Genomic DNA, 26,474 nt, shown 5'->3' on the forward strand with positions numbered 1-26,474 from the left:
TGTGTGAAAAGGCCAAGGGTGCCTCAGTCACGTCCCTGGCAGTAACAGAAGTGAACGGTCAAGAACTCTGGAACGCATCACTTAGCAACACCGTGGAACTGAATACACAAATCCGGGGCGGGGGGTTGGGGGCGGGTGGGGGGAGACATGTATGCTGAACTTCTTTCTTCAGCCTGGCGTTGAGGCCTTCTGCACTTTGCGCTAAACCAAGCTTAGATTCGCTTCTCTGGTGCACAGAATCTCACCTCAAACTAAACTGGTTCCCCCTAACACACACTCAGTTGAGGTCCTGTCTTTGTGCCTTGTTTAGGCGATGTCTATTAGGAACTTGCTCATTCTGCTTTGACTGTTCCAACGTGTCAAACTTTCCACTCATCTTTCATAGTATTATGCCAATTTTGCTTACTTGCTACATAGAGTTTTTCTCTACATCATAGATTTTCTATGTTGATCCTATTTTGCTGAGAAAATAGAAGCAGTCAAAAAAGAACTTCCAGGACTTCCCTGGTCATCCAGTGGTTAAGAATCTGCCTGCCAACGCAGGGGACACAGGTTCCATCCCTGGTCTGGGAAGATTCCACATGTCCTGCGGCAACTAAGCCCACATGCTACAACTACTGAGCCCAAGGCCAGGAGTCGAAAGGACGAGAAGCCTGCCCACCACAACTAGAGAAAGACCGTGCAGCAACAAAACCCAGGGCAGCCCCCAAAAAGGGGACTTACATCAGTTCTCACCATCATATCCACCCTCTGACCTGTGTGTGTCCATATCCTCTGGCTTTCCTCCTGTTATGCTCCCTCCGTTTATGCAGATTTCAACCAATCCTCCTCACTCCATTCAAGGAGATTTGCTCACAATCCTTTTGCCTCTCAATTTTTCCATCTCAGCTGGGACCTTTGCATCATCAACAAGCATGCTGTACCTTTTCTCATTAAAAAAAACTAAAACAACTCTCTTGACTGCATACAGCCTCTTCCACTGGTTATTCATTTTTCTGCTCCTCCTCATACAAAAACTCTTCAAAGAGCTGCCATACTTGCCCTTTGAACATTCTTTGAACTTCTCTTAAATGTACTCCAAATTGGATTTCAACCCTATAGCTCCACTGAAGTTGCTCATCAGGGTCACTGGGGACCTTCCCTCTGCTGAATTCAATTCTCAGTCCTCAGCATTTGTCATTCATTGCTCCTCGGAACACTTTTCTCACTTGGTTTCTAAGATGTCATATTCCTTTAACTTTTCCCCACGGACCATCTTCCTTTTCCTTTGCTGTCTCCCCCTCTTCTTTATGACCTCTGAATATTGGAGTGGCCTGAGGCTCAGTCCTTGTAGCTCCTCTTGTTTTTTTATCTATACTCTCTAGATGAAATAAACCAGATGAAATAAACCACTCGCATGCTGAAGACTCCCAATTTTTTTTTTTTAAACTGGATTTCTCACCTGTACTCTAAACACATGTACTTTCAATCACCAAGATGGTATCTCCATTTCCATGCCTAAGAGGCTTCCCTGACTTAACAGACCCTCAAAACAGAATTCTTGGTCTTTCTCTCCAAACCTGCTGCTTCTCAGTTTCCCTGTCTTGGAAGATGGCATTCCATCTTTCCAGTTTTTCAGACTGAAATTTTTGGATCCACCCTTGGCTTTTGTCTGTTTCATATCTCAGTTCCAACTTATCAACAGGTCCCACTGGCTGTACTTTTGGTAGAAATTTGGATGCCTGTCCAAATCTGGGACATTCTACAAAATGTACTTGTCTGTATTCTTCAAATATAGTAAGGTGTGGAAGTTTAAAGGGTGGGGGCACAACTGTTCCAGATTAAAAGAACCTAAAGAGGAGGGTCACCATAGGATCCAGCAATCTCCCTTCTAGCCATATATCTGGAGAAAACTAATTTGAAAAGATATATACACCCCAATATTCATAGCAGCACTATTTGCAATAACCAACACATGAAATCAACCTCAATATTCATCTACAAATGAATGGATAAAGAAGATGAAGTACATATATAATGGAATACTGCTGCTGCTGCTGCTAAGTCACTCCAGTCGTGTCCGACTCTGCGACCCCATAGATGGCAGCCCACCAGGCTCCGCCGTCCCTGGGATTCTCCAGGCAAGAACACTGGAGTGGGTTGCCATTTCCTTCTCCAATGCATGAAAGTGAAAAGTGAAAGTGAAGTCACTCAGTCGTGTTCGACTCTTCGCGACCCCATGGACTGCAGCCCACCAGGCTCCTCTGTCCATGGGATTTTCCAGGCAAGAGTACTGGAGTGGGGTGCTATTGCCTTCTCCGAATGGAATACTACTCAGCTACAAAAAGAGTGAAATAATGCCATTTGCAACAACATGAATGGACAAAGAGATTATCATACTAAGTAAAGTAAGTCTTACAGAGAAAGACAAATATCATATGATAGCACTTATATGTGGAATCTAAAATATGATACAAATGAACTTATTTACAAAACAGAAGCAGGCTCACAGACATAGAAAACAAACTAAATTATGGTTATCAAAGGGAGAGTTGGGAGAGGGATAAGTTAGGAATTTGGGATTAGCAGATAAAAACTATTATAAATAAATGTAATAGATAAACCACAAAGTCCTACTATACAGTATTGGGAACTACAATATCTTGTAATAAACCATAACGGGAAAGAATTTTAAAAAGAATACTTTTATATCTATATGAGTCACTTTGCTCTGATTCAGAAGCTACACAACAGTGTAAATCAAGTAAAAAAGAACCTGAAGAGGCATGACAATTAAACATGGAAGCCATGGTTGGAACCCATGGTTGCAAACATGTATCCATGTATGTGCATGTATGTGCGTGAGCATGTGTGTGTGTGTGTATATTCTATAAAGGCTACGACTGGGACAACTGAGGAAACACAGAGCCTGCATTATCCGATATGGTCGCCACTAGCCACATATGGCTACAGAGTACCTGAAATGTGACCCATCTGAATTGTGATGTGCTGTAATTGTAAAATATATACTCTATTTCAAAGTATGAGAAAAAGAATGCAAAATATTTTATTAATACTTTTTATATTGATTACAAGTTGAAAGATTTTGGATATATTAGGTTAAGTAAAACATATTATTAGAATTAGCTTCCCCTGTTCTTGTTACTTCATGTGGCTACCAGAAAATCTAAAACAAGCATGGTCCCTTTTTAAGGCCTTCGCATTTACCGTTGTATCTGCCTGGAGTGTTCTTCCCAGGGGTATCCACATATCCACATGACTCATCTGTCAGTTCCTCAGATGATCCTCGCAAGTCATTTTCTCTTAGGCCTTCCCTGACCACTCTCTTTGAAACTTGTGATCTTTGCCCTATCCCATTTCCCATCCCCAGCCTTGGCCTTGGGCAATTACATTCCTTTTCTCCGTCTTTTTTTTTTTGGCCACAATGCAAAGCTTGTGGGATCTTAGTTCTGGGCTCTGGGCAGTGGAGAGGCGGAGTGCTAACCACTGGGCAGCCAGGGAGTTCCCTCCTTTTCTCTGTCTTATTGTCTTCTTTTTCTAGGATATGAGCCCTGTGAGGGCAGGAATTTTTATGTCTCGCACCAACGAGACCAGCACAGCCAAAAAATAAATACATAAATTTAAAATACACCAATAGCAACTTAGACAAAATGGGGCGGGACAGGAATGTGTTCCAGATGAAAGAATCAGATAAAATGTAGCTCTGTTTTTCCTCCAATTAGCATTACAACAAATCTGAGAAGTAAATGTCATTCTCATGTATGGATGAAGGAATTTCAAGATAAGAATAAATTCAAGTTGAGAATCAAGTGTAGTGGGTTGTGTAAATACCAATTCAACAAGAACATGTGAAAAAATACTGCAGACTCTGAACACGAAACTAGTAATTCAAAAATAATTTTTATTTTTAACTTACATGATTGAAAGAGTGACGAATGGAAATGCCACAAAACTAAAAGCACCCCTTTCAACCAAAAACAAAATGCAGAAGTGAATACAAAAAGTATAGAATTATTCATGCAATACTCAAAAAAATAAAAAACCCAAACAACAAAACAATTCTGTGACATTTGTGATTTGACTATTTAAAAAAAATCACTTCAACCATTTGACAGGGACTACAGACTATACATACTAACTGTAGGCTGTACAATGTACCTTTAAAAGGGAAGATATGCATATATATATAATATTTATAAATTTACAAATTTATATATACATTATAACTTCACAGTTGAAAGAACTTATCTACCAGGAAGCCTGATAAACAATTTACACTTTAAACGAAATAAGAATTGTTTTTAAAGGTCTTGCTACAATGTAAATATTTCAAATAACATCTAAATGATTATACAAGCACATTCAGAAAATAGTAGATATTCCACAGTTTAAATTACACTCACACATATTATTTTGATATCTTGGCATATCCCACCTTATATACTCTTAAGAGGAAGAAAAGTTATTTAATAAGAGCTACTAAACGGACTTGTATTTTATTTAAAGGACTTACTACCCTGATATGAAAGCAATGACAGGAGCTGTTTTGACTATTTGGCCAAGGGTTCTTATCCAGTGATGAATGATTTCTCTAGGGCAGTAACCATTCAGGGCATTCTTCTTCCTTACCTTATAGTACTTTCTATAAAAGCAAAGACCACTGTTATTGATCCTCTGTTTTCACCTCACTGTTGTCATTTAGTCACCAAGTCGTGTCTGACTCTTCGACCCCATGGACTGTAGCCTGCAAGGCTCCTCTGACCATGGGGTTTCCTAGGCAAGAATAGTAGAATGTGTTGCCATTTCCTTCTCCAGGGGATCTTCCCAACCCAGGGATGAACATGCATCTCCTGCCTTGATAGGCACATTCTTGACCATAAGCCTCCAGGGAAGCCCCTTTCACCCCATTAGGATTCCTCCAACTTCTATGTTCTTCTTCTTCAAGGAGCATCATAACTTTCTGAAAACTTCTGGTTTTGATCTGCCTTAGCAGCTAAATACTTTTATTATAAAAAGTATCATTTTAAAAATGTCTCTTATTAAAAAAAAAGCTTAGGTTTTGAGTATCTTCTTAAAAATGAGTATGGTATAATCTTAATAAGGTAATTTTTAGTGATCTACCCATCTTTTTTTTTTTTTTTAAATCCATCTTTTTTTTACATACTGGAAACATGCCTTTGGATTTTTCACAATAGAGAAACAAAAGAAATTGTGGCCGCTTGAAAAAATGAAAATAAAAAATCTTATAATGTGTTCTTTTACCAGGTTCTGCAGGCAAACTTGTATTTGAAGAAATCCTTTTATTTTTTTTGCTTCGCATTTAAGGTAAAATTAGGTACCTAAAGGGGCCACTCAACCCTGAGAACACAACAGAGGAAAAACTGCAAGGCATAGGATATTTATCAAAGTATCGTGTGACTATTTCAAGCTTATAGAAGAACTTCCAAAAAAGTACAAAGATGGCTGTTTTAAAATTCCATACGTACTAGATAAGACAGACTCTTCTACTAAGTTTTGTCAGCTGCAGTCAATGATGTAATCTACTGAAATATACATAGCCCTATTCTATTGGCCAAAGGAAAAGTAGATAAGCACTGTGAAACTGGACTTTGGATTCCTTCTAAAACACTTTAAATTTTCAGACAACTTCAACAGCTTCCAGCTAAGTCACAGCACCATCTTGATTAACAGGGCCATTTATTAAGACAGCTGTTAGGCAGAGTCAGCTTGTAATTAAAAGGCCGTGGCAACTTCACTTGCAAGACGACCTCCAACTTTTACACAATCTCGAGGAAATTTGTCCAACTGTTCATATGCCAGCCGCCCATCTTCTCCTGGATACGGAACACCAAAAGTAAATACCAGTTTGAACTAAACATTTTTATTCATCACTCAGAATAATAAATTAATACCAGTTGGTATTAACTGATCAGTCCCTCACACTGTGTGTGTGTGTGTGTGTGTGTGTAAGTGGTTGAGCAGATAGCCTATAGGAGAAAACCTGCTCAAACAAGGCACATGAAACTTCTTACCATTACCTTTGTGAGTGTCAGAAATAAACATCATGTTACAAAAAAACAAAAACAAAAAAACTCACCAAGAGATAAGAGAGTTTCTGAGGCCACATTTCTGATTTCTTCAGTATCAGACTGACACAATGTCACGAGCATTTTAATGCTTTCAGTAGCCTACAAGGAGAAAAGATTAAAACAGTGTTCTGACATTTAGGTGTGGGACTACATGAGACTTAGCATTTTCACAGCTGGTGGGGACTTTAAAAACCACCCAGGTCTTCCCAAACCCAGTTGAGTATCAGGATCACTCTGGGAGCTCTTATAAACGTACAGATTCCTGATGCTACTCAGACACATCAGATTAGAACCTCCTGGATGGAGCTCAGGATGTGCACTTGTGGGAACTCTGATGACCAAGGAAGTTCCTCATTTCACAGGGGACTCCAGGCCGAGAGAAGGAAATGACCAGCCTGCTTTTCCAGAATAGAATCCACTTCTCCTATTCTTTTTGCTGTATCTCATTCCTTCCAAAACAGCTCTAATTTAAGAATTCCTAATTTTAGTTTATATATTAAAATAGAGATGAGTAAAGGTCAAGGATGGGAATTCGTCTATTTGTTTCTTCCACAAACATTTACTGAGCACTCTGTGAACCAGGCGGTTCACAGGCCCTGGGAGACTCAGCCATGAACATGACATGGTCCTGACCCTTAAGAGTTTACAGTCCGGTGGAAAAACAGACGGTGAAATAAGTAAACTAATTATTATGATGGGTGACAGGCTGAGTCAGGGTGCTGGGGCCAAACATGACTGGAGATGCAGAGTGGTCTGATCAGGGAAGTCTTCCTGGGGCAAGTGTGGCTTAGAGGAGTTGGTCAAGTTTGGGCATGTGGTAAAGAGGTGTGTGTGTGTGTGTGTGTCTGTGTACGTAGTGTTTGGGGGTGTGGAGAAGGAAATATAGGGCCCAAATCAAGGGGAGGCTTATAAGCCATATTAACAGTTTTGGATGTCATTCTAAGATCATGAAAAGTCATGTAAGAGGTTTAAATAGGACTTGTTTTTTAATTCTGAGCTTTCTAACTACAGAGGAGAGGATGAACTACAGGGAGGCAGAGAGACTGGTAGGCACGCTGCTGGAACATGTGAATAGAATGCGGATGAAGAGGAGACAGATTCCCGCTACCAAGGAAGTGGGATGTGCAGGATGAGGAGGCTGGCTGGAGGTGGAGGCTGAGGGCAAGGGCAGGTCACTGATGGCTCCTAGGTTTCTGGCCTGAGCTCCTGCAAAGAAGTTGAACAATCTACTTGTACACCAGAGACAAGAAGTAGGGGTGAGATGGGTGGAGTCTGAGACTTCCTAGGGAAGATACCTCAGAGCAAGCTAGATCAGAGATGGAAGGGATGACATGGACTGGAAACATGGGGAACTGTTAGCATAGGCATGACCATGGCAGGGAGGACACACGGAAGGAGAAGAGAGCCCACCAGAGTGCCCATGAGCGCCAGTGTTGAAGGCCGTAAATAAAAAAGGGCCTGCTGTGAATAAGGAGAAGGCAGTGGCACCCCACTCCAGTACTCTTGCCTGGAAAATCCCATGGATGGAGGAGCCTGGTAGGCTGCAGTCCATGGGGTCGCTAAGAGTCGGACGCGACTGAGTGACTTCACTTTCACTTTTCACTTTCATGCATTGGAGAAGGAAATGGCAACCCACTCCAGTGTTCTTGCCTGGAGAATCCCAGGGACAGGGGAGCCTGGCGGGCTGCCATCTATGGGGTCGCACAGAGTCGGACACGACTGAAGCGACTTAGCAGCAGCAGCAGCAGCTGTGAATAAAATGCTCTTCCAGTGATTTTGAAGAGTTGATAACAAATAACACATTATAAGGTTTTCTTTCTTGGAGGAAAGTGAGCCTTACGGAGTGGCAGTGGTGGTGTGGGCACCGGAAGACGACAGACAGAAGCAAGCACGGGTGTTTCTTTGGGTTCATGTGGCCCGGTGAGACAGATGGGGGACTACAACTGCATCTGAAGCCTTGGCTCCTCAGCTTGTCCCCGTGTGGTGCTAGCAAAGAGACACGCCGATGTCTGTTGGCTGCCATTCATCTAAAAAATATTTTTTTTCTCTTGACACGTTAACGAGAGTTGACTGGTTGGGTCTGTGCTGTGTTTTTTACATCATGCTATTTGGAGCCCCTTTCAAGAGCTGTGGGGCTGGGGGTGGTTTAGAAAGAGGTCTTTGCTTGAGGAGGAAAGAGTGCTGCTGCTGCTGCTAAGTCGCTTCAGTCGTGTCCAACTCTGTGCGACCCCATAGACGGCAGCCCACCCGGCTCCCCTGTCCCTGGGATTCTCCAGGCAAGAGCCCTGGAGTGGGTTGCCATTTCCTGCTTCAGTGCATGAAAGTGAAAAGTGAAAGGGAAGTCGCTCAGTCGTGTCCGACTCTTAGCGACCCCATGGACTGCAGCCCACCAGGCTCCTCCATCCATGGGATTAAAGTAGTGGGGAGGAATTGCTGCTCCCAGACTGTGGACACGCTGGAGTTTAAAACTGTAGCTTTTAAACCTTCACAGCATGCAAATCCACAAAAACTGGTGCCGATCACGTATCCTTCTGTCTTTCTTTACATTAACTCTGGTCGCAGCCATCATCGTTGACCTGTCACTAACAGTTCAGCACCCAAACGCACAGCAACCACTGTGGGCCTGGCCACCTCAAGGTAATTTTTGTTCCTTCCAAGTAACAAGGAAGGCAAATTTTCCCAGAAGTGTTTTTCTTCACAGGTCATTAACTTTTTCCTTTGAGGTGTTAATCCCTTTCTTCATGTCCCATTAGGTCTGCAGGTCCCCGCACACATCCAAGATTTTAGCAGACCTCAAGGTGTGGCCTTTTCATTCTGTTCTCAAGGATGATTAATCTTATAGTTCGTGATTAAGGTCAGTCAGACATTAAATCTTGACTACTAAAAGGCAAGCTCCTTAAAACACTGGCAATTCTCAGCCCTCTGATACAATGAAGATGGACGAGCTGCTTAGTAAAAGAGTTGCCAGGGAAGGATTTGAAAGTTTATTGGCACATTGGATTTTAGTACTGCTTTGCCAATTTTATTTATCTCTGCCGTATTTCTGTACACAAGAAAAATGGATGAAATCAGCATGTCATCTCTTTTTTGGCACGAGAGACACTTTTCTAATAGTGGCCCTGAGGCGAATTGATTCCTGTGAGCTACCAAAAAAGGGAACTGTTTTCCAAAAAGTATTGACTTTAACAAAACCAAGTCACATTTAGGTACTATTTGAAGACAAAAAGGACTTCCCAACTAATATACAGGGTAAAGGAGAGGAGAAAGACTGTTAAAGCAGGTACTTCCAAATACGGAAAGAAAGCTGTCTATGCACCTGGCTTAGTATCAAAGCCAAAGTCAGCTCAAAGCTGACCTGCCAGGGGCTCCAAGGCTGGGCCTTACCTTCAGGCTTTTCAGGGCCAGGCAAGCTGCCTTCTGGAGCCGGAGGTCAGTCTTTGTTAGGGCTTCACAGTAATAGAGCAGGGCCTGAAAGAGAAGGAAGGATGCCATGAAGACATTTTGATTTGTTTGTACTTTCAGGCTTCCCTAGGGGCTCAGTTGGTAAAGAATCTGCTTGCAATGCAGGAGACCCAGGTTCAATCCCTGGGTTGGGAAGATCTCCTGGAGAAAGGAATGGCAACCCACTCCAGTATTCTTGCCTGGAGAATTCCATGGACAAAGGAGCCAGGCTGCCTACAGTTCATGGGATCACAAAGAGTCAGACAAGACTGTGTGACTAACTTTCACTTTTTTTTTTCAGACGTATATATCATTTTTACTCCTTGAGATAAGCTACAGGAAAAATGAGACATTTTGCACTACCCTCAGAGGGGGAAAAAAAATCCATTAAAATTCATGTTGATTAAAAGAGCTTGATCTTTTTATCCAGTTCATTCATGCCTTCTATTCTATGACTGGCATTGCAAAATACATGGTCTCTTATGTCTTGCTCTTTCAGTGTGGGTGAGGGTATTTGGCCCACAGAAGAGCATTTTGAGCAAACTCTCCTAAAAGACTGGAGCTTTGTAGGAAAGAACAATATGAAGTACATGTTCTCGGGCCAAAATGTATTAGAATGGAATATCTTCCCAGGAGTACATCCCACCACACACTAAGATAATTAGATAATGCCTTAGAAAGTTTCAGCAAACTCTTCTCCGAGTTCAACAGCAGACCCATCCCAAGGACAAGAAGGGCCAACTTTTATTTTCTTTAACTGATCTGAAAGTCGATGGGATGTGGGTTTTAGAATGACTGTTCAGGTTGTAAAGGGCTCTCAGGTTGTAAAGGGCCTGCTTGTACTAGGCCCCAAAGTACTTGAACTGCATATGCTTATTACACTTGGATGACTGTTGAATTGAAGCCAAGAGAGGTAAACTGTCTCCTCCCTAGCAACAGGAGGGATGGCTTTTAAAGTAAAAAGTATTCTAGCACTTTGACCCAATAGTTCGATGACATAACTGCAAACTATTCATAAAACATATGTGTGTGTGAACACGCATATGTATGTTCATCATAATATTTTTCAGAGTTGGAAACTACACAAATGCTCATCAATATGCAATACAAAAATAACAGGTTATTTATATACTGAGATGCCACTAATGTATAAATAGAATAAAGTAGATCAATATGTCCTGACATGGAAAGAAAATAACCATGATACATTACATTTGAAAAATCATTTGTGCAATAAGATAGTGTGATCTCATTTAAGAAAAAATAATTATATATGTTAGCATATACATAGAAAAGATCTGAAGGAATGTACACTAAGTGATGAACAGTTTTCTCTGGGACTTACAGGACCTTAACTATTTTCAGTATATTTTTATAGTTTAAATAATTTTACAGAGTGTATATCAGTAATAAGAGGAAAAGGGACTTCCCTGGTGGTCCAGGGGTTAAGAATCTGCCTTCCAATGCAGGGATGTTGGTTCAATCCCTGCTTGGGGAACTAAGATCCCACATGCAGCAGGGCAACCAGAGAAGCCCCTGAGCTGCAACGATCGAGCCTGAGCGCTCTCAGAGCCAGTACTCCACAACTAGAGGAGTCTGCTGCGCTGCAACTAGAGAAGGCCCATGTGCCACACAGCTTTTTTTTTTAAATTTTAAAAAACAGGGGAAAGAAAATTATTTTTACAAAGGAAGAGATGACACAATATTAACAGTAAATGGCATAAACTTAAACAAGCTTCTGCCTTGCCGTCCATCATTTCATGCCCTACCTTTTCCCTGAAATGCTCGCTTCTGGAGGCAGCTGTCAGGTAAAGCGTCACCGCCTCACTAGCTCCACTGTCCTCCCCGGTCAGGAGCAGAGCCAGCGTCCTGAGCACTTCCTCCTGCGGGGCCGGGAAGCTGCCGGGGGCAAGGTCACTCATGGCCTGGAGCAGTTTCTCGTCTCTCAGTGACTGCAGAGTCTGAACCACCGAAACTGGAGAGACAGAAGAAAACAGAAGTCACTTTCTGTTGGTAAAGTAGCATGCTTATTACAGATACAAGTAAGGTTCAGGGATGTACTTAATAAAAGACCCAAGAATATATGAAAAATTAGCATATGAGAAAGGCGATGTTTCTGATTAGTGATGGCGGAGGAAGATTTTCTTCTTCCTGTGATGCCAATTACTGTGCTGAACATGGTGTCTCGGGGTTTAAAGAGAAGGACTGAGCCCGAACCCGGGTCAGGGTCAGAAGCATTTCCGCCACTAGCACTTTGCCAACCTACCTACTCCCAAGAACACACCTGGTTCCTCTCGCCTCACCCTCCTGCCGCCCATTGTCAAGCGTGGGTGGAGAAACAGCACAAACTTGGGAACCAGAAACCAGCCCCTCACAGCCTGGCTCCACTCCTGGAGAGGCTTTCACTCAGGGCAGAAGCTGGTTCCCTTCCTCATAACTGGAGTGCCACACGAGAAGGCTATGGCAAGCTTCACTGCTCCTCCCTGTGTTGCTGTGTTTTCTTCAATCCCTGAAGATGAAGCCTTAGATTTGTTTTTTCGTCTCTCCCTCCTTTCTGTTCCCAACATGTCACCCCATTGGCTTCTTTGGAACCTCACTTCTGCTTAGTATTATGAAAGCGCCACCAAAAAGGCACTATAAAATAACATTGCCTGTAGGCTCAATCCTACAAATGGCAAATACATTAATGATAGACAAAAACTTCAGCAGGGTCTTAAATCATTTATCAGCTTCCTGTTAATGGTACACCCCTGTTGAGCGAAAAGGGTATGCTCAGCAAACCCGTTTCATTGTCAAAGGGCTCACTCATGTTAAAAACGTCCAGGAGCTATCTAAAACACAAATCTTAGCCCAGCTGTTGACTTGGGGGAAGAAAAAGCTATCATCACTAAAAACTATGATTGAAGAGACCCAAAATTATCCCAGATTGAGCCCCCCACAGTGTGAGCAAAGAACACGTCCTACCTTGCTTGGCCAGCTGGTTCAGGTAACTCTCCAGGTCACTCACGCCGTGGCTCGTAAAGTAACTGTAATACTGGAAAACAGTGATGACTTCGGAGGACAGGCTGGCGGGAAGCAGGGGCTCAGCTCGGTCCAGGATTTGGGACACCAGGGTGTGAAACACTATTTGGAAGGGGCAGATGCGAAGCAGTTTTTAAGAAACACAATCAATCATTCATTCATCCCTCATTCGTCTTTCTATTGAGGTACACAAAGGAGTGAAGTCTGTAAAGGGAGTTCAGTGTACAGCATATCTATATACCCATGTAACTATTATTTGGATCAAGAGATCACTGGGATGCCATTACGTTCTCCTGTGCCCCCTCCCAGTATGCTCCAACCATAGGGAATCAAACTTCTATCAACTATCAATAATAGTCAAACTTCTATCAGTACATTGGCTTTATCTGTTTTTGAACTTCATATAAATAAAACTATATAGTATGTACTTTTTGAATCTAGCTCCTTTTGTTCAAAAATTATGTGAGGTTCATCCAAATTATTGCTTGCAGCAGTAAATTTAGCCTTTTTGAAAACTGCTGTGTAATATTACCATTTATTCCTTCTCCTGTTGATGGGCATTTGAATTGTTTCCATTTTTGGTTCCTATGAATAAGGCTGCTTTGAACCTTCTTATACATGTCCTCTTAAAAAATGAGGATAAGCTCGTATTTCTTTTGACATATTTAGGAGTGGAATTGCTGGATCATAGGATAGGAGTATACATATTCAGTTTCTATACAAACTGTAGAGCAGTTTTTCCCAAGTGGTTATACCATTTGACACTCCTGTATTGGTGACTTTTTAATGAGAAAAGGATACATTCGTCAATAGTAGTACAGACATATGGTCCTTTTCAAAGTCACTGCTGATATTTGGAACGAAAACATGTTCCCTGTCTTTCCTTTCTTTGCGTTTTCTGAGTAGATGATGTTTTCTCTGGAGGGAAAGCCTCTCTTCTGGGCTAGCTGTGGCGGGGAGTGTTGAGGGGACTGCACCAGCGCTTACTACTCTCAACCCAAAAGACGGAAATATTTCTCTCATTCCTGTTGCCCTGTACCTGGGTCTGCAAGCCCGGGGTAGTCTCTGTTGACGGTTCTGGCAAAGCTGGCCTCTAGCTGCTTAATCACTCTGTCCGCGGAGCTGTGGTAGACCCCAATTGGGGTGCAGCATTTGGTCCAGAAGGACAGCAAAGACAGCTTTTTGTGAAATTCCGGTATGGCTGGAATAGAAGAGCAACCCCCCATCCCACGACTCAGTGAAACAGATGCAGATGCAGAGATGGACCTGGGTGGGGTGGGGCAGGCATCACCATGGCCCTTTCTTTTTTTTTTTTAAGACCAGTTTTTAAGCAGAACTACAGGATTCCCCTGTTGTTGGCAGGTGGTCCTGAGGGCAAAGAAGTGGAGATGAGGAGCTCATCCAGCCTGGGCACTAAAGAAAATGAGGCAAAAGCAAACTGTTTGCTTTCTGTGATAGAAAACAGCAGGTCTACCCTTGGGAGAAAGTCTAATCCCCTCATCTCCTGTAATTTAGCAAATAAAATTGTACAGGATCAGAGAATCAAACCCCAGGAGATTTTCTGCAGCGGGGGGACAGAGCAGAGGGTGACTAAAGGAGTTCTGCACCCTTCCCAGGTGGCTCTCCGACTGAAATGATTGAAGAGCCATGTGCCACAGCCAGCGTTTCACTCCAGAGGCTCTGATCAAGCCAAGGGGCTGGAGGAGGAGCGGACAGGAGCCTGAATGTCCTGCCGCTTTTCACATCTCAGAGATCTGTCAAGGTCACCTGCTCCTGGGAGGACCAGAAGCAGGAGGCAGAAATGTATAGAAAGAACCTACAGGGAATTTCAAGCTTAGTTGGAGATAATCCAGAAGATCCTGGTTTCCCACTCTTTCCACTACCTGATGGGGAAAAAAAGACACAAATCCTTGTCTCTAGGAACTAGTCCTGTAGCCAGACCACACAAGTTCAAAGGCATCTCTCCTGTGTCAAGTTTTCTATTTAAAACTCTGAACCAGGGATTCTCTTGAAGGCCTTTGACTCCTCGTATTTCTGCCTTTCACAGTAGGTTTGGGAGCATCTTGCCTTTGACCATCAACCGCTATGGAGGTTGTCTCGGCCAGCTCCACTGCACAGGGGCAATCCTGATCACCTGTCCCCAGGGGGAACCACACCAGCAGAGGAGGAGGGGGTTCTGTGTATACTCTAGAGTCTGCCTCCTGGAGGTGGAGGCCCCCTAGAAAAAGCTAGGCATCTGCTGCTTTGACTCCAAAAGCTGAAGCATGATGTTAATTATGACCACACTCATGTGGCAACCTTCCTCTATTCTACAGCCCAAGAGTGCTTCTCTGCCATCCTAACAAAGCCATGAATAGATGCAGGTGGGGACTGGGGCGGGGTGGGGTGGGTGGAAGGCTCGTGGTGCTACTGTTTGTAAGAACCTGGCGGTGTCACCGCAGGGGCTCACCTTCAATGACAGAACTGATGTTTCCAATGTTCTCATCGCTGACGGCCGAGAGCTTCTCCATCACCTGGATTTGCCTGGAAAGCTTCTCTAAGAGGTTGCTGGCCACAAATGGGGTTTTGCTTGAAAGAACAATTTGCTGGTAAAACAAACAAAACCACTGGGTCAATTATTGTTGTCAATAGAGCTCAGCCTCATCCTTCCGCATGAAGAAGGGATGTTAAACTCATACACCTTTCTGTTCCAGTGTAGTGTTCCTTATTCCAGGCCGGTTACAACATCTGATGAAATCAGACATGTTTTTGTTGCTTTCAACTTTTTTCATGCCTGGGCAAATTCTAGAGTTTTTTCAGTAGTAGGGCTGCAAGGTTATTATAAAGTTGCCTTTCTGTACGTACTGTCAATCCACAAGACCTCTTTGAAACTTGAAGAGCATATTTAGGTTGCCACTGGTGTGGAAGCAGAAAAAAGATTTGTTTTACAAGTGCAGTTATTTTTCATGACCTGGATTCATATCATTGTTTTCAAGCTGAAAATTAAGAGCATGTTGTATAATAATCATAATTACAACAAAAGTTTATCTCATTAATGAGTGCTTACTATGTATCAGGCATTGGTCTGGGCCTTATACATGAATTAGCTCATGTTATTTTGCACAATAACCCAGCTGTGGCCACCCAGAAGTGGGTACTTTTGATTTTCCAGTTAACTGATGAGGAAACTGAGGTACAAAGAGGTTAAGCAACCTGTCCAAGAGCACATTAATGGCAAGTGATTTCATTTGTGTGCAGGTCATGAGAAGAAAGAGAGACCTGAGAGGAGAAAGGACAGAAATCAGTCACTGTCTGAAGGTTTTAGTCCTTTCTGTGTCTCTGTCCCCTTCACTTGGCAGGCATGCCTGCAGGATGCAGACCTGTACCATCATCCTGTATGGTCTCAACCATTTGGGCTCTAAAGCAAAATGAATTTTTCAAATTCAAAAGTCAAGCCATTATATACAAATGCCTTTCATGTAAAAAAATATTGAGTAGAAAAGAACTGCTCTATTTTAAACATAATTATAGCTATTATAATTCTTATGGAGGACTTCCCTTGTAGCTCAGACAGTAAAGCGTCTGTCTACCATGCAGGAGACCCGAGGTCGATCCCTGGGTTGGAAAGATCCCTTGGAGAAGGAAATGGCAATCCACTCCAGTACTATTGCCTGGAAAATCCCATGGACAGAGGAGCCTGGTAGGCCACAGTCCATGGGGTCGCAAAGAGTTGGACACGACTGAGCGACTTCACGTTAATTCTTATGGAATACCCATTTTTATCTCTGCAATTATATACCAAGTGAATAAGCAAGCTTACTGATTCAGGTTGTTGTCGTTCAGTTGCTCAGCCATGTCCGACTCTATGCAACCCCATGGACTGCAACATGCCAGGCTTCCCTGGCTTTCACCATCTCCCAGAGCTTGCTCAAACGCATGTCCTTTGAATCAGTGATGCCATCCAACCATCTTGTGAATTAGAAATCAGGTTTCTACCTTGATTTCTACTTTATTCTACATCTCCTTTATTCTACACCTTTATGTCTATCTCTTTTGTTTTTCTTTTGTCTTTTTAAAGATCTAATTGGCTTTATTAAACAATTCATGAGTTGGGCAGTGTCCCATGTACCAGGTAGTAATGGACTGGGTGGGACTACTCCCTCTTGTTTTTTCTAGTATTGTTGTTCCTCACAGAAGAGTTGAATTTGTTACAACCATGGCCTTACTGTAGAGAGAAACACTGCACTGACTCTTGCACACCAATTAGTCTTTGAGCGAACACATCCGTCCCTCCATGGACCAGAATTCTCCCATGTCTCACGAAGTAATGGCTTTACGTCTGAAAGGTGAACAGGGACTTTGCTCAGCAGAGTCTCAGGCTCACCAAGGACAAAGGGCTGTGAACACCATCTCATTCCAATGCTTGGTGAACAGAGAATAGCTGTAAGTCAACAACAATCCTTGTTCATTTTGGTCAGAAAAAAATGTGCACCGTCTGCCAGACTGGCTGTCAGTACCTGGCCTGTAAATTAAACACTCAACAAAAGAGATCCACTGGGGTACTGGCCAACCTAGTGCAAGAGTCATGACTGCCTACCAGCTTCCCACAGAATGTGAGTGTCTGAGGTGGCTTTGAGGCTCTCTATTCATGGAGAAGCAGATTCTTCTACATCTCGTCGTGAGTGTGTTATTGAAAAAGCAATGTTAACCCATTCCCAGCCTCCTGGGTCCTTCCTCCCCACCCTGCCTCAGGCTTCCAATTGAACACATGCTCTTAAAAGCATGATTTCTCCTCTTTTTGTGCTCTTCCTGCCTGGCCCAGCCCCTTACAACCATTATACATTTGCTTTCACTTTCTGTTCCTGATTCCCACACACTGAGGCAAGGTGAGAGAAGAACAAGATTGGGAAAAGACTAACCTCTGGGAGAGGAGGAAGCATTCATGCAGCTGCTTGGGGGAAAGTGCTTTGTTCAACAGCTAAAACCCTCGCTGCAACAAAAGAATGTCAAAATAGTTGTTCCACTGCAGACGGTGACTGCAGCCATGAAATTAAGACACTTGTTCCTTGGAAGAAAAGCTATGACAAACCTAGACAGCATATTAAAAAGCAGAGACATCACTTTGCCAACAAATGTCCATCTAGTCAAAGCTATGGTTTTTCCAGTAGTGGTGTATGGATGTGAGAGAGGGATCATGAAAAAGGCTGAGCACCAAAGAACTGATGCTTCCAAATTGTGGTGTTGGAGAAGACTCTTGAGAGTCCCTTGGACTGCAAGGAGATTGAACCAGTCAGTCCTAAAGGAAATGAACCCTGAATATTCACTGGAAGAACTGATGCTGAAACTGAAGCTCTAACACTTTGGCCACCTGATGCAAACAGCTGACTCACTGGAAAAGACCCTGATTCTGGGAAAGACTGAGGGCAAGAAAAAAAGAGGGTGACAGAGGATGAGCTGGTTAGATGGCATCACTGATTCAATGGACATGAGTTTCAGCAAACTTTGGGAGAAGTGAAGTATGGGGAAGCCTGGCGTGCTCCATGGGGTAGCAAAGAGTTGGACATGACTGACTGACTGAACAGCAACAACTATGGCAAAATCTTAAGCGGTACACCAGCCTGATATGAGAAGAAAAATGAGCCCCAGGGTGTCCCAGAATGAAAATGAACTGGTGAGGATAATATCTGTAAAATATTCTTTCTCATTGCTAATTAGTACTTATTCGCAATCTGGGAAACTGTGGTTATATTCTGTAGCATTTTGCCTTTAGCTGTCCAAGTGATGGAAAACTAACTAATGTGTTGGGTTTATGTTAACATAAGTTCAGTAATACTGGCTTTCAAAGTCCATTCGTAGATGGCAGAATGCAAATTCCTTTTTTTTTTAAAATCACAGGACTTCCCTGGTGGTTCAGTGGTTAACACTCCTCGCTTCCACTGCAGGGGGCATGCATTCCATCCCTGGTCAGGGAACTAAGATCCCATATGCTGTGAAGTGTGACCAAATAATTAAAATTAAAAAATCACATTACTCTCACCTATTATCAAATAATTTGAAAGTGAGAGCCCACTACATGTCACTTACTACCTGTTAAGGTCTGAAGATCTAGACTTTTTTTTTAATTTCTAAAAATTTATTTTATTTTTTTGGCCATGCTATGTGGCATGTGGGATCTTAGTTCCATGTCCAGGATGGAATTCACGCCCTCTGCAGTAGAAGTGTATAGTCTTAACCACAGGACCACCAGGGAAGTCCCTGGAGATCTAGATTTTAAGATGAAAAACCCAGGGTTGAAGGAAGATGGCCATGCAATTTAGTTTTTGAGTTCAAATCAAAGCAGATGAGATAGGGCACATTCAGGGGGGTCTGGCTGTAGATGATTATTCTCACATTCCTGAATTCTCCTTTTCCTGGGAAAACTGAAAAAAAAGGAAGCACACATTCTTGGTGCATCAACAACCTGGGCTCTAGAAACCTGGTTCAGTCTCCAGTCCTACCTGGACGAGCTGGGTGCAGTACTGGAGGTGCCTGATGATGGTAAGGTCCAGGCTTTCATTCCCCGTGGTCAGCGGGAGAGGGCTTCCTGCCACACTAGTCCCAACTCCCGTGTCCTCAGTCAGGGCTTCGCTGAGATGCCCCCTGGCTTCTGGGTGAACCGATCTGTAACTGTTGAAGCAGGAAGGGGAGCGAAACGTTAGCTGTTTCTTTCTGCACGGAGACCACAGGTCAAAACTCAACATGGCTTGTGTCAGGCCCCCACAGCACCCACTGAAAAGTCTTGCATTTCCTACCTCAAAAAATCGAGATACCCTTCAAATACTACTTTATCACTAAGCCTGGTCACCAATTTGCCTAATATTAAAAAGGTCCTACAAATAGATTGCTTCCAGAGTTCTCTGTTTGCTTCTCAAGCACAATGAACTATTCATACAGTCGTCTCACCAAGAAGTCTTCTGAAATGTGACCTCATTTGGGGGCATATTTGTGCTCTGTTGATGGGGTGATTTGCCAAATTTCTGGGATAAAACTGTCCTCTGTATTTGTGGTTTCCCAAGAGCAATACCATTAAAATAATCAGTCAAGGCTTTTTCCTGGCCTTGAATCAACTGCCACTTGAAGAAAAAGAGAAAGCAAAGCCACTGGGAAGAAACATGATGTTTGCAAAAAGGGGCATTTGCATCACTTTCTTCTGCCTTGCAAGCTTTGTGTAAACACTGCTGAAATATCTAAAGTTGTATCATGATGGGCACTTACATTTAAAAATAAGTATGTTGCATTTATTATCTAATTTTATTCTTAAAATGAATCTGTGCAGGGGGGAGAAAGGGAGAGAAGAGTCTCATTTCACCCACAGAAGGAATGGCCAGCAGAGAGTGTTAACCACAGCATCCTAGTTCACACAGCTAGGTGATTTTTGGGTTCTAGTTTCATGGGCCCTAGTCTCCATAATTTAAAAAGATCATGCACCAGAGTTTAAAGGCATTGAATGCTTTACTCTGATTCACACTGGGTTTCCAAGAGGAAAACATTCAGCTTGTAGTTAATCCACATTTAAAACACACACACACACACACACACACACACACACACATTTACCCTAAACATCTGATAACACACAGTAAGACTGATCAAATTAGACATCTTTAATAGGAATGTTCTGTAGAATTTACGAAGGCTATGATATTTTTGTTCTTAAAATGCTTATATTAAGAAAAACCTTGATCTATTATGTAATAGCTTCAGCTAACAAGTATACAAGAAGAGGTTTGATTTAAGAAGCATTTCACAAATGCAATTAAGTTAGAAAATCTCAGTGTAGAATGCAGAAAGATAACTTAAACATGACATTCATTTCTTAAATTCTCTTTGTTATACTCCTAGTTTGCTCAAGGGATAAATTCTATTTCTCCCTTTTTCTTTTCCTGGTTTCATTTGGGCAGAAGAAACCCTCCAGGAATAACACAACTTCAAAATAGTAACACCACTCAGAGAGGTCTGTGAAGGTTGAACAGTCATAGCTTGTTGTAATTTGAAAACCTGTGCATATAACATGTCAAAAGAAAAGATGGATGGAAATCCACATTTTCCTTTGGGAAAATGTTTTTGCATTTTTTTTTTTTCAGCAAATTGATGGAGCTATGTTCACTGTGCTTACAGAATGGACCCCAGGCTCTAGCTCTAAGCATGTGGTTTGGTACAACAAAGCCCAGGAAGAAAGTGATAATATTTCATCTTTATCCTCCCTTCCCACTGCCCTGATTCATCTCCATCCTAGAGAAGGCCACATTCTCCACCCAGAGGCCTGTAGATCCACTGGCAGATATCAGTTATTAGTCATCCCTTTCTACATTCTAAGGAAAATATGTGCTGTGGGTTTTAAGCCTGGCTTTGAAACAGGCACTGATGAGCTTAATCAACTGCAAAGACCCAATAGCCAAAAGGAATAGACAGATAAGGGATTGGAAAAGCAAGGTCTAACAAAATGAAGAAATTAGGAATAAGATGCAAATCAAGGAGAACCAGGTCAAGACTGATCATCCAGTAAGAGTTCTCCAGAAACATAGTATGTGGAGTTAATTTGAAATTCATTACACTGGGCCCAAGCTGTACACACTGAAACCTACAAGATGGATATGCACACATCCATACTTAATAAGCATACACATAGTTGTACAAAAATTTCCCTTTCATTTATAAAAAAGAAAATTTCATTTTATACAGGACAGTGAAAAGGATCTGTAAACCAATTCAGATAGAGAGTTTTATCTTCCTGAAGATGTGTATCAGGTCCTATCTGGTAGCAATAAAGAACTGCTGTACCAGCAATAACAGTAGAAATAGAAGCAGATGCTGACTTCAAGACTTACCTATTTTTCTCAGTCTCAGTGTCTGAAAATACTGAGTCAGCACCTCCTCCAACATTACAAACCTCATCACCATCCTCCTCCTCCTCGTCAAAATCAGAGGTGTTCAGGAAATCAAAGCTTTCTAAAGCACTTTCAACAGTAAGACTTAAACTGGAAGACCTGCTTCGGCTTACTGCTGGCTTGCACTGCAAAGGCAGAAGGTACCAAGGAGAATATCAACATATTCGGAAGGAGAAACACAACCAAGACACCCAACGGGAGATGCGACACTTTCTTTTTTTTCAAGCTTTTATTTTTATTTTTTTGTTGGCATTAAAAAAATTCATTTGAAAATCTTCTTATAAAAAAGTACAACCGTGGATAAAGTGACACAGTATCTGGGATTTGTTCCAAAACAATTGGAGGGAAGGAAGCAAGTAGAGGAATACAAGTTTGGCCATGAATTGAGCATTGTGGAAGTGTGCTGATGGCCACATTGGGATCCATTATTTGATTCTTTCTATTCCTGTTTGAAATATTTATAATTTAAAGTTTTAAAAATATTACAATCAGAAAGTCTTGGGAAACAGAATGGCTATTCTCTCTCTTATAGTGCTCAACCCCAAATAAAATTCAACTGGCAGCCAAATCTAAAGGGTCAATGCCAACTACTAACCAATCTCTTAACTCCAAGTGGCAACGTGGTCCGTGCTGACAGGGCAAGCTAACTAAGGCACCTGTCCTAAAGGATTCACAAAACAAATCCCAGAAACAGAAAACTACTCAGATTCACTAATGCACACTCTCTAAGTAGATTTAAATACTAATTTTACATTCACAGCATGTAATTTTCCTTTGAGCATCAAGGAGAAAATAAATGGCACGAACATGACAAGGAATAGCTGTGCTTCCTTTACAACTTTGTCTTTGAAGGAACAACTTCCATTTCTTCCCTGACTGGGCCCTGGAATTATGTGAGCAAATCCATTCTATGGCCTGGAGAATTCTGTATTTCTGGACATTAAACAGAAACATTACGAACAGGGTAATGCCCATTGTTTTGGGCACAGAGATGGGGAGAAGTTCTCCCAAATAGTCAAAAGGATGTTGTGAGGGATCGAACGGGACAAATCCTGCAAGTAAAAGGAGCTAAATGTCCTCCATCCAGTTAGGTGGCACTCCCTGCTGACTTCGTTACACGGGGTCGGAAGGGCCTGGCAGGAGTCTGAGTCTTTTAAATCAGTTGTTTCATTCGCCCTCAGTGATCTCCGTCCAAGAGGCAGCACCATTTAGTTTCTGATCCTCAAGGTGTTTAGCATCCTAGGAGTGTGAAGGAGGAAAAAAAAGAGAATGCTTTGCCAGCAGATGCTTTAATCCTGGCTGGAGACAAAGCCATTTGCCCCAGACCTTGACTCTAATATCATTTTCCATCTCAGAGAGAGAGGAGGAGACATTCCCAACTCAGCCCACTTCTAGGGTCTTCTTTCCTAAGCTAGATCGCAGAACCTGATCGTGCACAGTATGGATGTGTTTAAATATGATCAAAAGAAAGAAGGGGGAAGTTAAGAATTTTAGGAGGACAGTTTTGGAACAAGAGCAGATTGGAATAAAAATCCTGTAAGAAACTGACAGCCACCAGGTTTTTAGAAGACTAATGGATGACTTGCTCAGTGCTTCCTGGTGGACTGAGCACCCTAGAGGCCTGGAAATGGGGGCTGCCATCACCATTAGCTCTCTTTGAGGCATTTATTTTAGGTGGATTGTGTCTTGGCTCTTCACATTTAACACCCTTCTGCCCACTAAGCAAAGCTGGTCAACTGTGCAGATAAGAACTTGTTGAAGGGATCAAAGAAGTTTTCACTGGGATATTAGACAAACAGCCTCCATCCATGAGCCCTGAGCTGATGCTCTGGAGTCATGTTTGATGGGAAGCAGATTCAGAGTGCCCTTCCCTGCTGCTAAGAGCCTATACCTACAGCAGAATCCATCTGTCATGAGCAATAGAGGACGTGGAGAGTCAGAGCCTGAATTCTCCTCTGCCCTGGGCAGACATGCCCTCCAGAGCCAGGTCAGCATGACCGCAACTGTCAGAATAGCCTTGGGAAGGTAGTTCCCGATGCCACGGGGAAGGCCACATTTTCAAACCGTCATATCGAGGGATGCAACAGACTTCTGTGGGCTGACTCTCCGCTTGCCCCTGGCACTGTATTTTCAAGCTAATCTTATAGAACAGGTCCCCAAAGAACTGCTGTTTCAAGAGAAAGGATCCAAGTTCTCTTCTTTATGGCACTAGACATCAGCATGGCAAAGAACACAAGAGCTGGCAGCAGGTTTTAGGACAGAAGTTCCAGTTCTGTCTTCTTGTGCCATGTTTTTAAAAATTTAATCTGTATTAAATTTCATCTACCAAGTGGAGGCAGATACATTCTGGGGTAGCAATAATGACCTCATTATGAGGCTCTCCTGACCAAGAAGAAATCACCTTTCTGAATCCTCTCTTCCCATGTCTATCCTGAGTGGTCTAATTGGGAACAAGAGAGGAAGATATTGCTAGTGGAGTCAGGGTCCTCTGGCTTCTAGATTATTTGTGAGTGATTAATTTGGGATTCTATTTCACTGATTTGGGCCAACTGCTGAGAAGGGAATCCTCTAGAAGGTAGTGCCTGGGGCAGGGAGAGATGGCCATGGTCCTCACATCCTGGCTGCTCAACTCTGTCTTCAACCAGGGAAGGGCCTTCCTGCTTCCTGGAAATTCCAAGAGGGACCCTCTCTAATACCATCTCAATGAGATATGATGCTCAAAAGGCCACCATTCATTTCACATTTGGGATCTGGATGATGAACTCTGGGGCTGAGGGAGTCTAGATAGTCTCTGCTGCTGCTAAGTCGCTTCAGTCGTGTCCGACTCTGTGCAGCCCCACAGACGGCAACCCACCAGGCTCCCCCATCCCTGGGATTCTCCAGGCTTCAGAACACTGGAGTGGGTTGCCATTTCCTTCTCCAATGCATGAAAGTGAAAAGTGAAAGGGAAGTCGCTCAGTCGGGTCCGACCCTCAGCGACCCCATGGACTGCAGCCTACCAGGCTCCTCCGTCCATGGGATTTTCCAGGCAAGAGTACTGGAGTGGGGTGCCATTGCCTTCTCCGAGATATTCTCTAGAGCTGTTAATTTAACCCCCAGTCATTTTCCTAAAGTTGATCCGTTGTCAGGAAAATAAAAATTAATATATGCTACTAGTATTAAATGGCAACTCACTCCAGTATTCTTGCCTGGGAAATCCCACAGACAGAGAAGCCTGAGGAGTTACAGTCCATGGGTTGCAAAAACTGTCAAATATGACTTAGCACCTAAACAACAACTAGTGTTAAAAAATAAATGCCATTTGGTGGTGGTTTAGGGGCTTCCCTGGTAGTTCAGTCGGTAAAGAATCCGCCTGTGATGCAGGAGACCCGGGTTCGATCCCTGGGTCAGGAAGATCCCCTGAAGAAGGAAATGGCAACCCACCCCAGTATTCTTGCCTACAGAATCCCATGGACAGAGGAGCCTGGTAGGCTACAGCCCTTGGGGTTACCAAGAGTCAGACACGACTCAGCAACTAAACAACAACTAGTATTAAAAAATCAATGTCATTTACATATTGATTATCTACTGATCCTGTGATAGGGAAAGATAAAAAAAAGATAAGTCTATTTTAAATAGAATGTTGGCTTAAGAGATTGTCTCGGAAACTAATCCCATTTCCCTGAAAAGGTACTTACTTTTAGAATATCATCCAGGTGCATGACTTCTTGGTTCAGATCCTGAAACTCTTTATACTGCTCTTTGTGTGGTTCTAATGCAAGGAAAAGCCCATTAAAGGCGTCCTCTAGGCTTCCATCCAGGAAAGACCTACAGCCTTCCGACTCTGCACTGACCGAGCCTTCCGAAAGCAGCCTCTCCGTGGCCGCCGGCACCTCTGCCGAGGTGAGCCTCTTGACCAGCTGCTTCGTGATGTTTCCTTCAAAAGTGTCCAGTTCCACGGGCTTGAGTTCAGAGGGCTCTTGCAGAAGGGCCTCTTGCAAAAGGGCCTCTGCAACTCCCTTCTGCAGCAACAGGCGCTCCGGCCCGGCACCGGTGGCCGCTCGGCAGCCCTCGGGCTTCCCTAGCCCCTGGGTCTCTCCCTCGGGGTGGGGCCGGGGCTCTGAGCCTTCTCTCGTGGAGCTGCTGCGAGAGGCCGAGCTGGAGTCCTCCAAGCCCTCGTTCTGGGAGGACTGACTGCCTGGGAGCATCTCTGCGGAGGTGATGGTGATTTCCGGATTTGCCGCGCACGCGCCAGGGAGAGAGTCGGCTGGGCCCGGGGCGAGGGTGCAGTCCCCGTTGGGCAGGTCGCTGAAGCTGAGGGACAGTGGCATTTTCTCCTGGGCTGCCTTCCCGTTTTCAAAAATGTCATCAGGTAGATTTGACTGTAGATAAAAGGCAAATCATGATTTTGGAAACAAGGGATGTGTTTGGCCTTGTTCATTTCCAGACAAAATGTAAGACAATTAAAATAAGAAACAGACCTTTCACGATATTAACATTGTATTTGTTGATTGTGTGTGTGTGTGTGTGTGTGTGTGTGTGTGTATCTGCAAGCATGGCAAAACAAAACAAGCCTTTAAAAACTCTATTTCCATTGTTGAATCTACGTAAAAGTTCACTGTACTGGTCTCAGGTTTGACATTTTTGAAACGAAAAAGTTGGAGGCAGGGCAACGGTGCTTGTTTCCTAAATCCCAGGATCTTACAATATCTGACAGCCATAGTTAAGAACGCCACCGGTTCTTTTTTTTTTTTTTTTTTGGCATTGATCTTAAAGGGCTTTCCAGCATTCATGCTATTTCATTCAAAAGATGTGATGCTTTGTTCTGCTTCATTTCTCATAAATTATTTTTTGAAAATCTCTACCCACAAATCCCAAGCCCTGGAAAATGTTTTATTAAATTCAGTAACCATGCCACAAATAATTCAAGGCCAGAAATATGTTTGCAGAGCTTCTATAAAAAGAAAAAGACTCATGAACTAAATAACTGTGTTCCAGCGCTGCAAACCCCAGAGCTCCCAGGGTGTCTGGAAGCCCC

General features: G+C 43.0%; 1 protein-coding gene across 6 annotated transcripts in view; it reads right to left on the reverse strand.

The window, feature by feature from the left end:
* Nucleotides 1-3,881: 3,881 nt before the first annotated feature.
* Nucleotides 3,882-26,474, reverse strand: part of RIPOR2 (RHO family interacting cell polarization regulator 2) — a 213,246-nt gene continuing 190,653 nt past the window's right edge. For 5 of the 6 annotated variants that reach the window (XM_055570792.1, XM_055570793.1, XM_055570795.1 and 2 more), the window contains 10 exons: nucleotides 25,135-25,818; nucleotides 21,398-21,582; nucleotides 19,028-19,196; nucleotides 15,001-15,136; nucleotides 13,591-13,752; nucleotides 12,495-12,653; nucleotides 11,300-11,505; nucleotides 9,474-9,557; nucleotides 6,098-6,188; nucleotides 3,882-5,834 (listed from right to left, as the gene is read on the reverse strand). In XM_055570792.1, the coding sequence (XP_055426767.1) occupies nucleotides 5,734-5,834; nucleotides 6,098-6,188; nucleotides 9,474-9,557; nucleotides 11,300-11,505; nucleotides 12,495-12,653; nucleotides 13,591-13,752; nucleotides 15,001-15,136; nucleotides 19,028-19,196; nucleotides 21,398-21,582; nucleotides 25,135-25,818 (1,977 nt within the window). In that variant the 3' untranslated portion in view covers nucleotides 3,882-5,733. Of the gene's footprint in view, nucleotides 5,835-6,097; nucleotides 6,189-9,473; nucleotides 9,558-11,299; nucleotides 11,506-12,494; nucleotides 12,654-13,590; nucleotides 13,753-15,000; nucleotides 15,137-19,027; nucleotides 19,197-21,397; nucleotides 21,583-21,694; nucleotides 22,697-25,134; nucleotides 25,819-26,474 lie in introns of those variants that run through there. The other variant, XM_055570798.1, reaches the window with a different exon arrangement.

This window comes from Bubalus kerabau, chromosome 3, assembly GCF_029407905.1.
Source record: "Bubalus kerabau isolate K-KA32 ecotype Philippines breed swamp buffalo chromosome 3, PCC_UOA_SB_1v2, whole genome shotgun sequence".
NCBI classification, from domain to species: domain Eukaryota; kingdom Metazoa; phylum Chordata; class Mammalia; order Artiodactyla; family Bovidae; genus Bubalus; species Bubalus kerabau.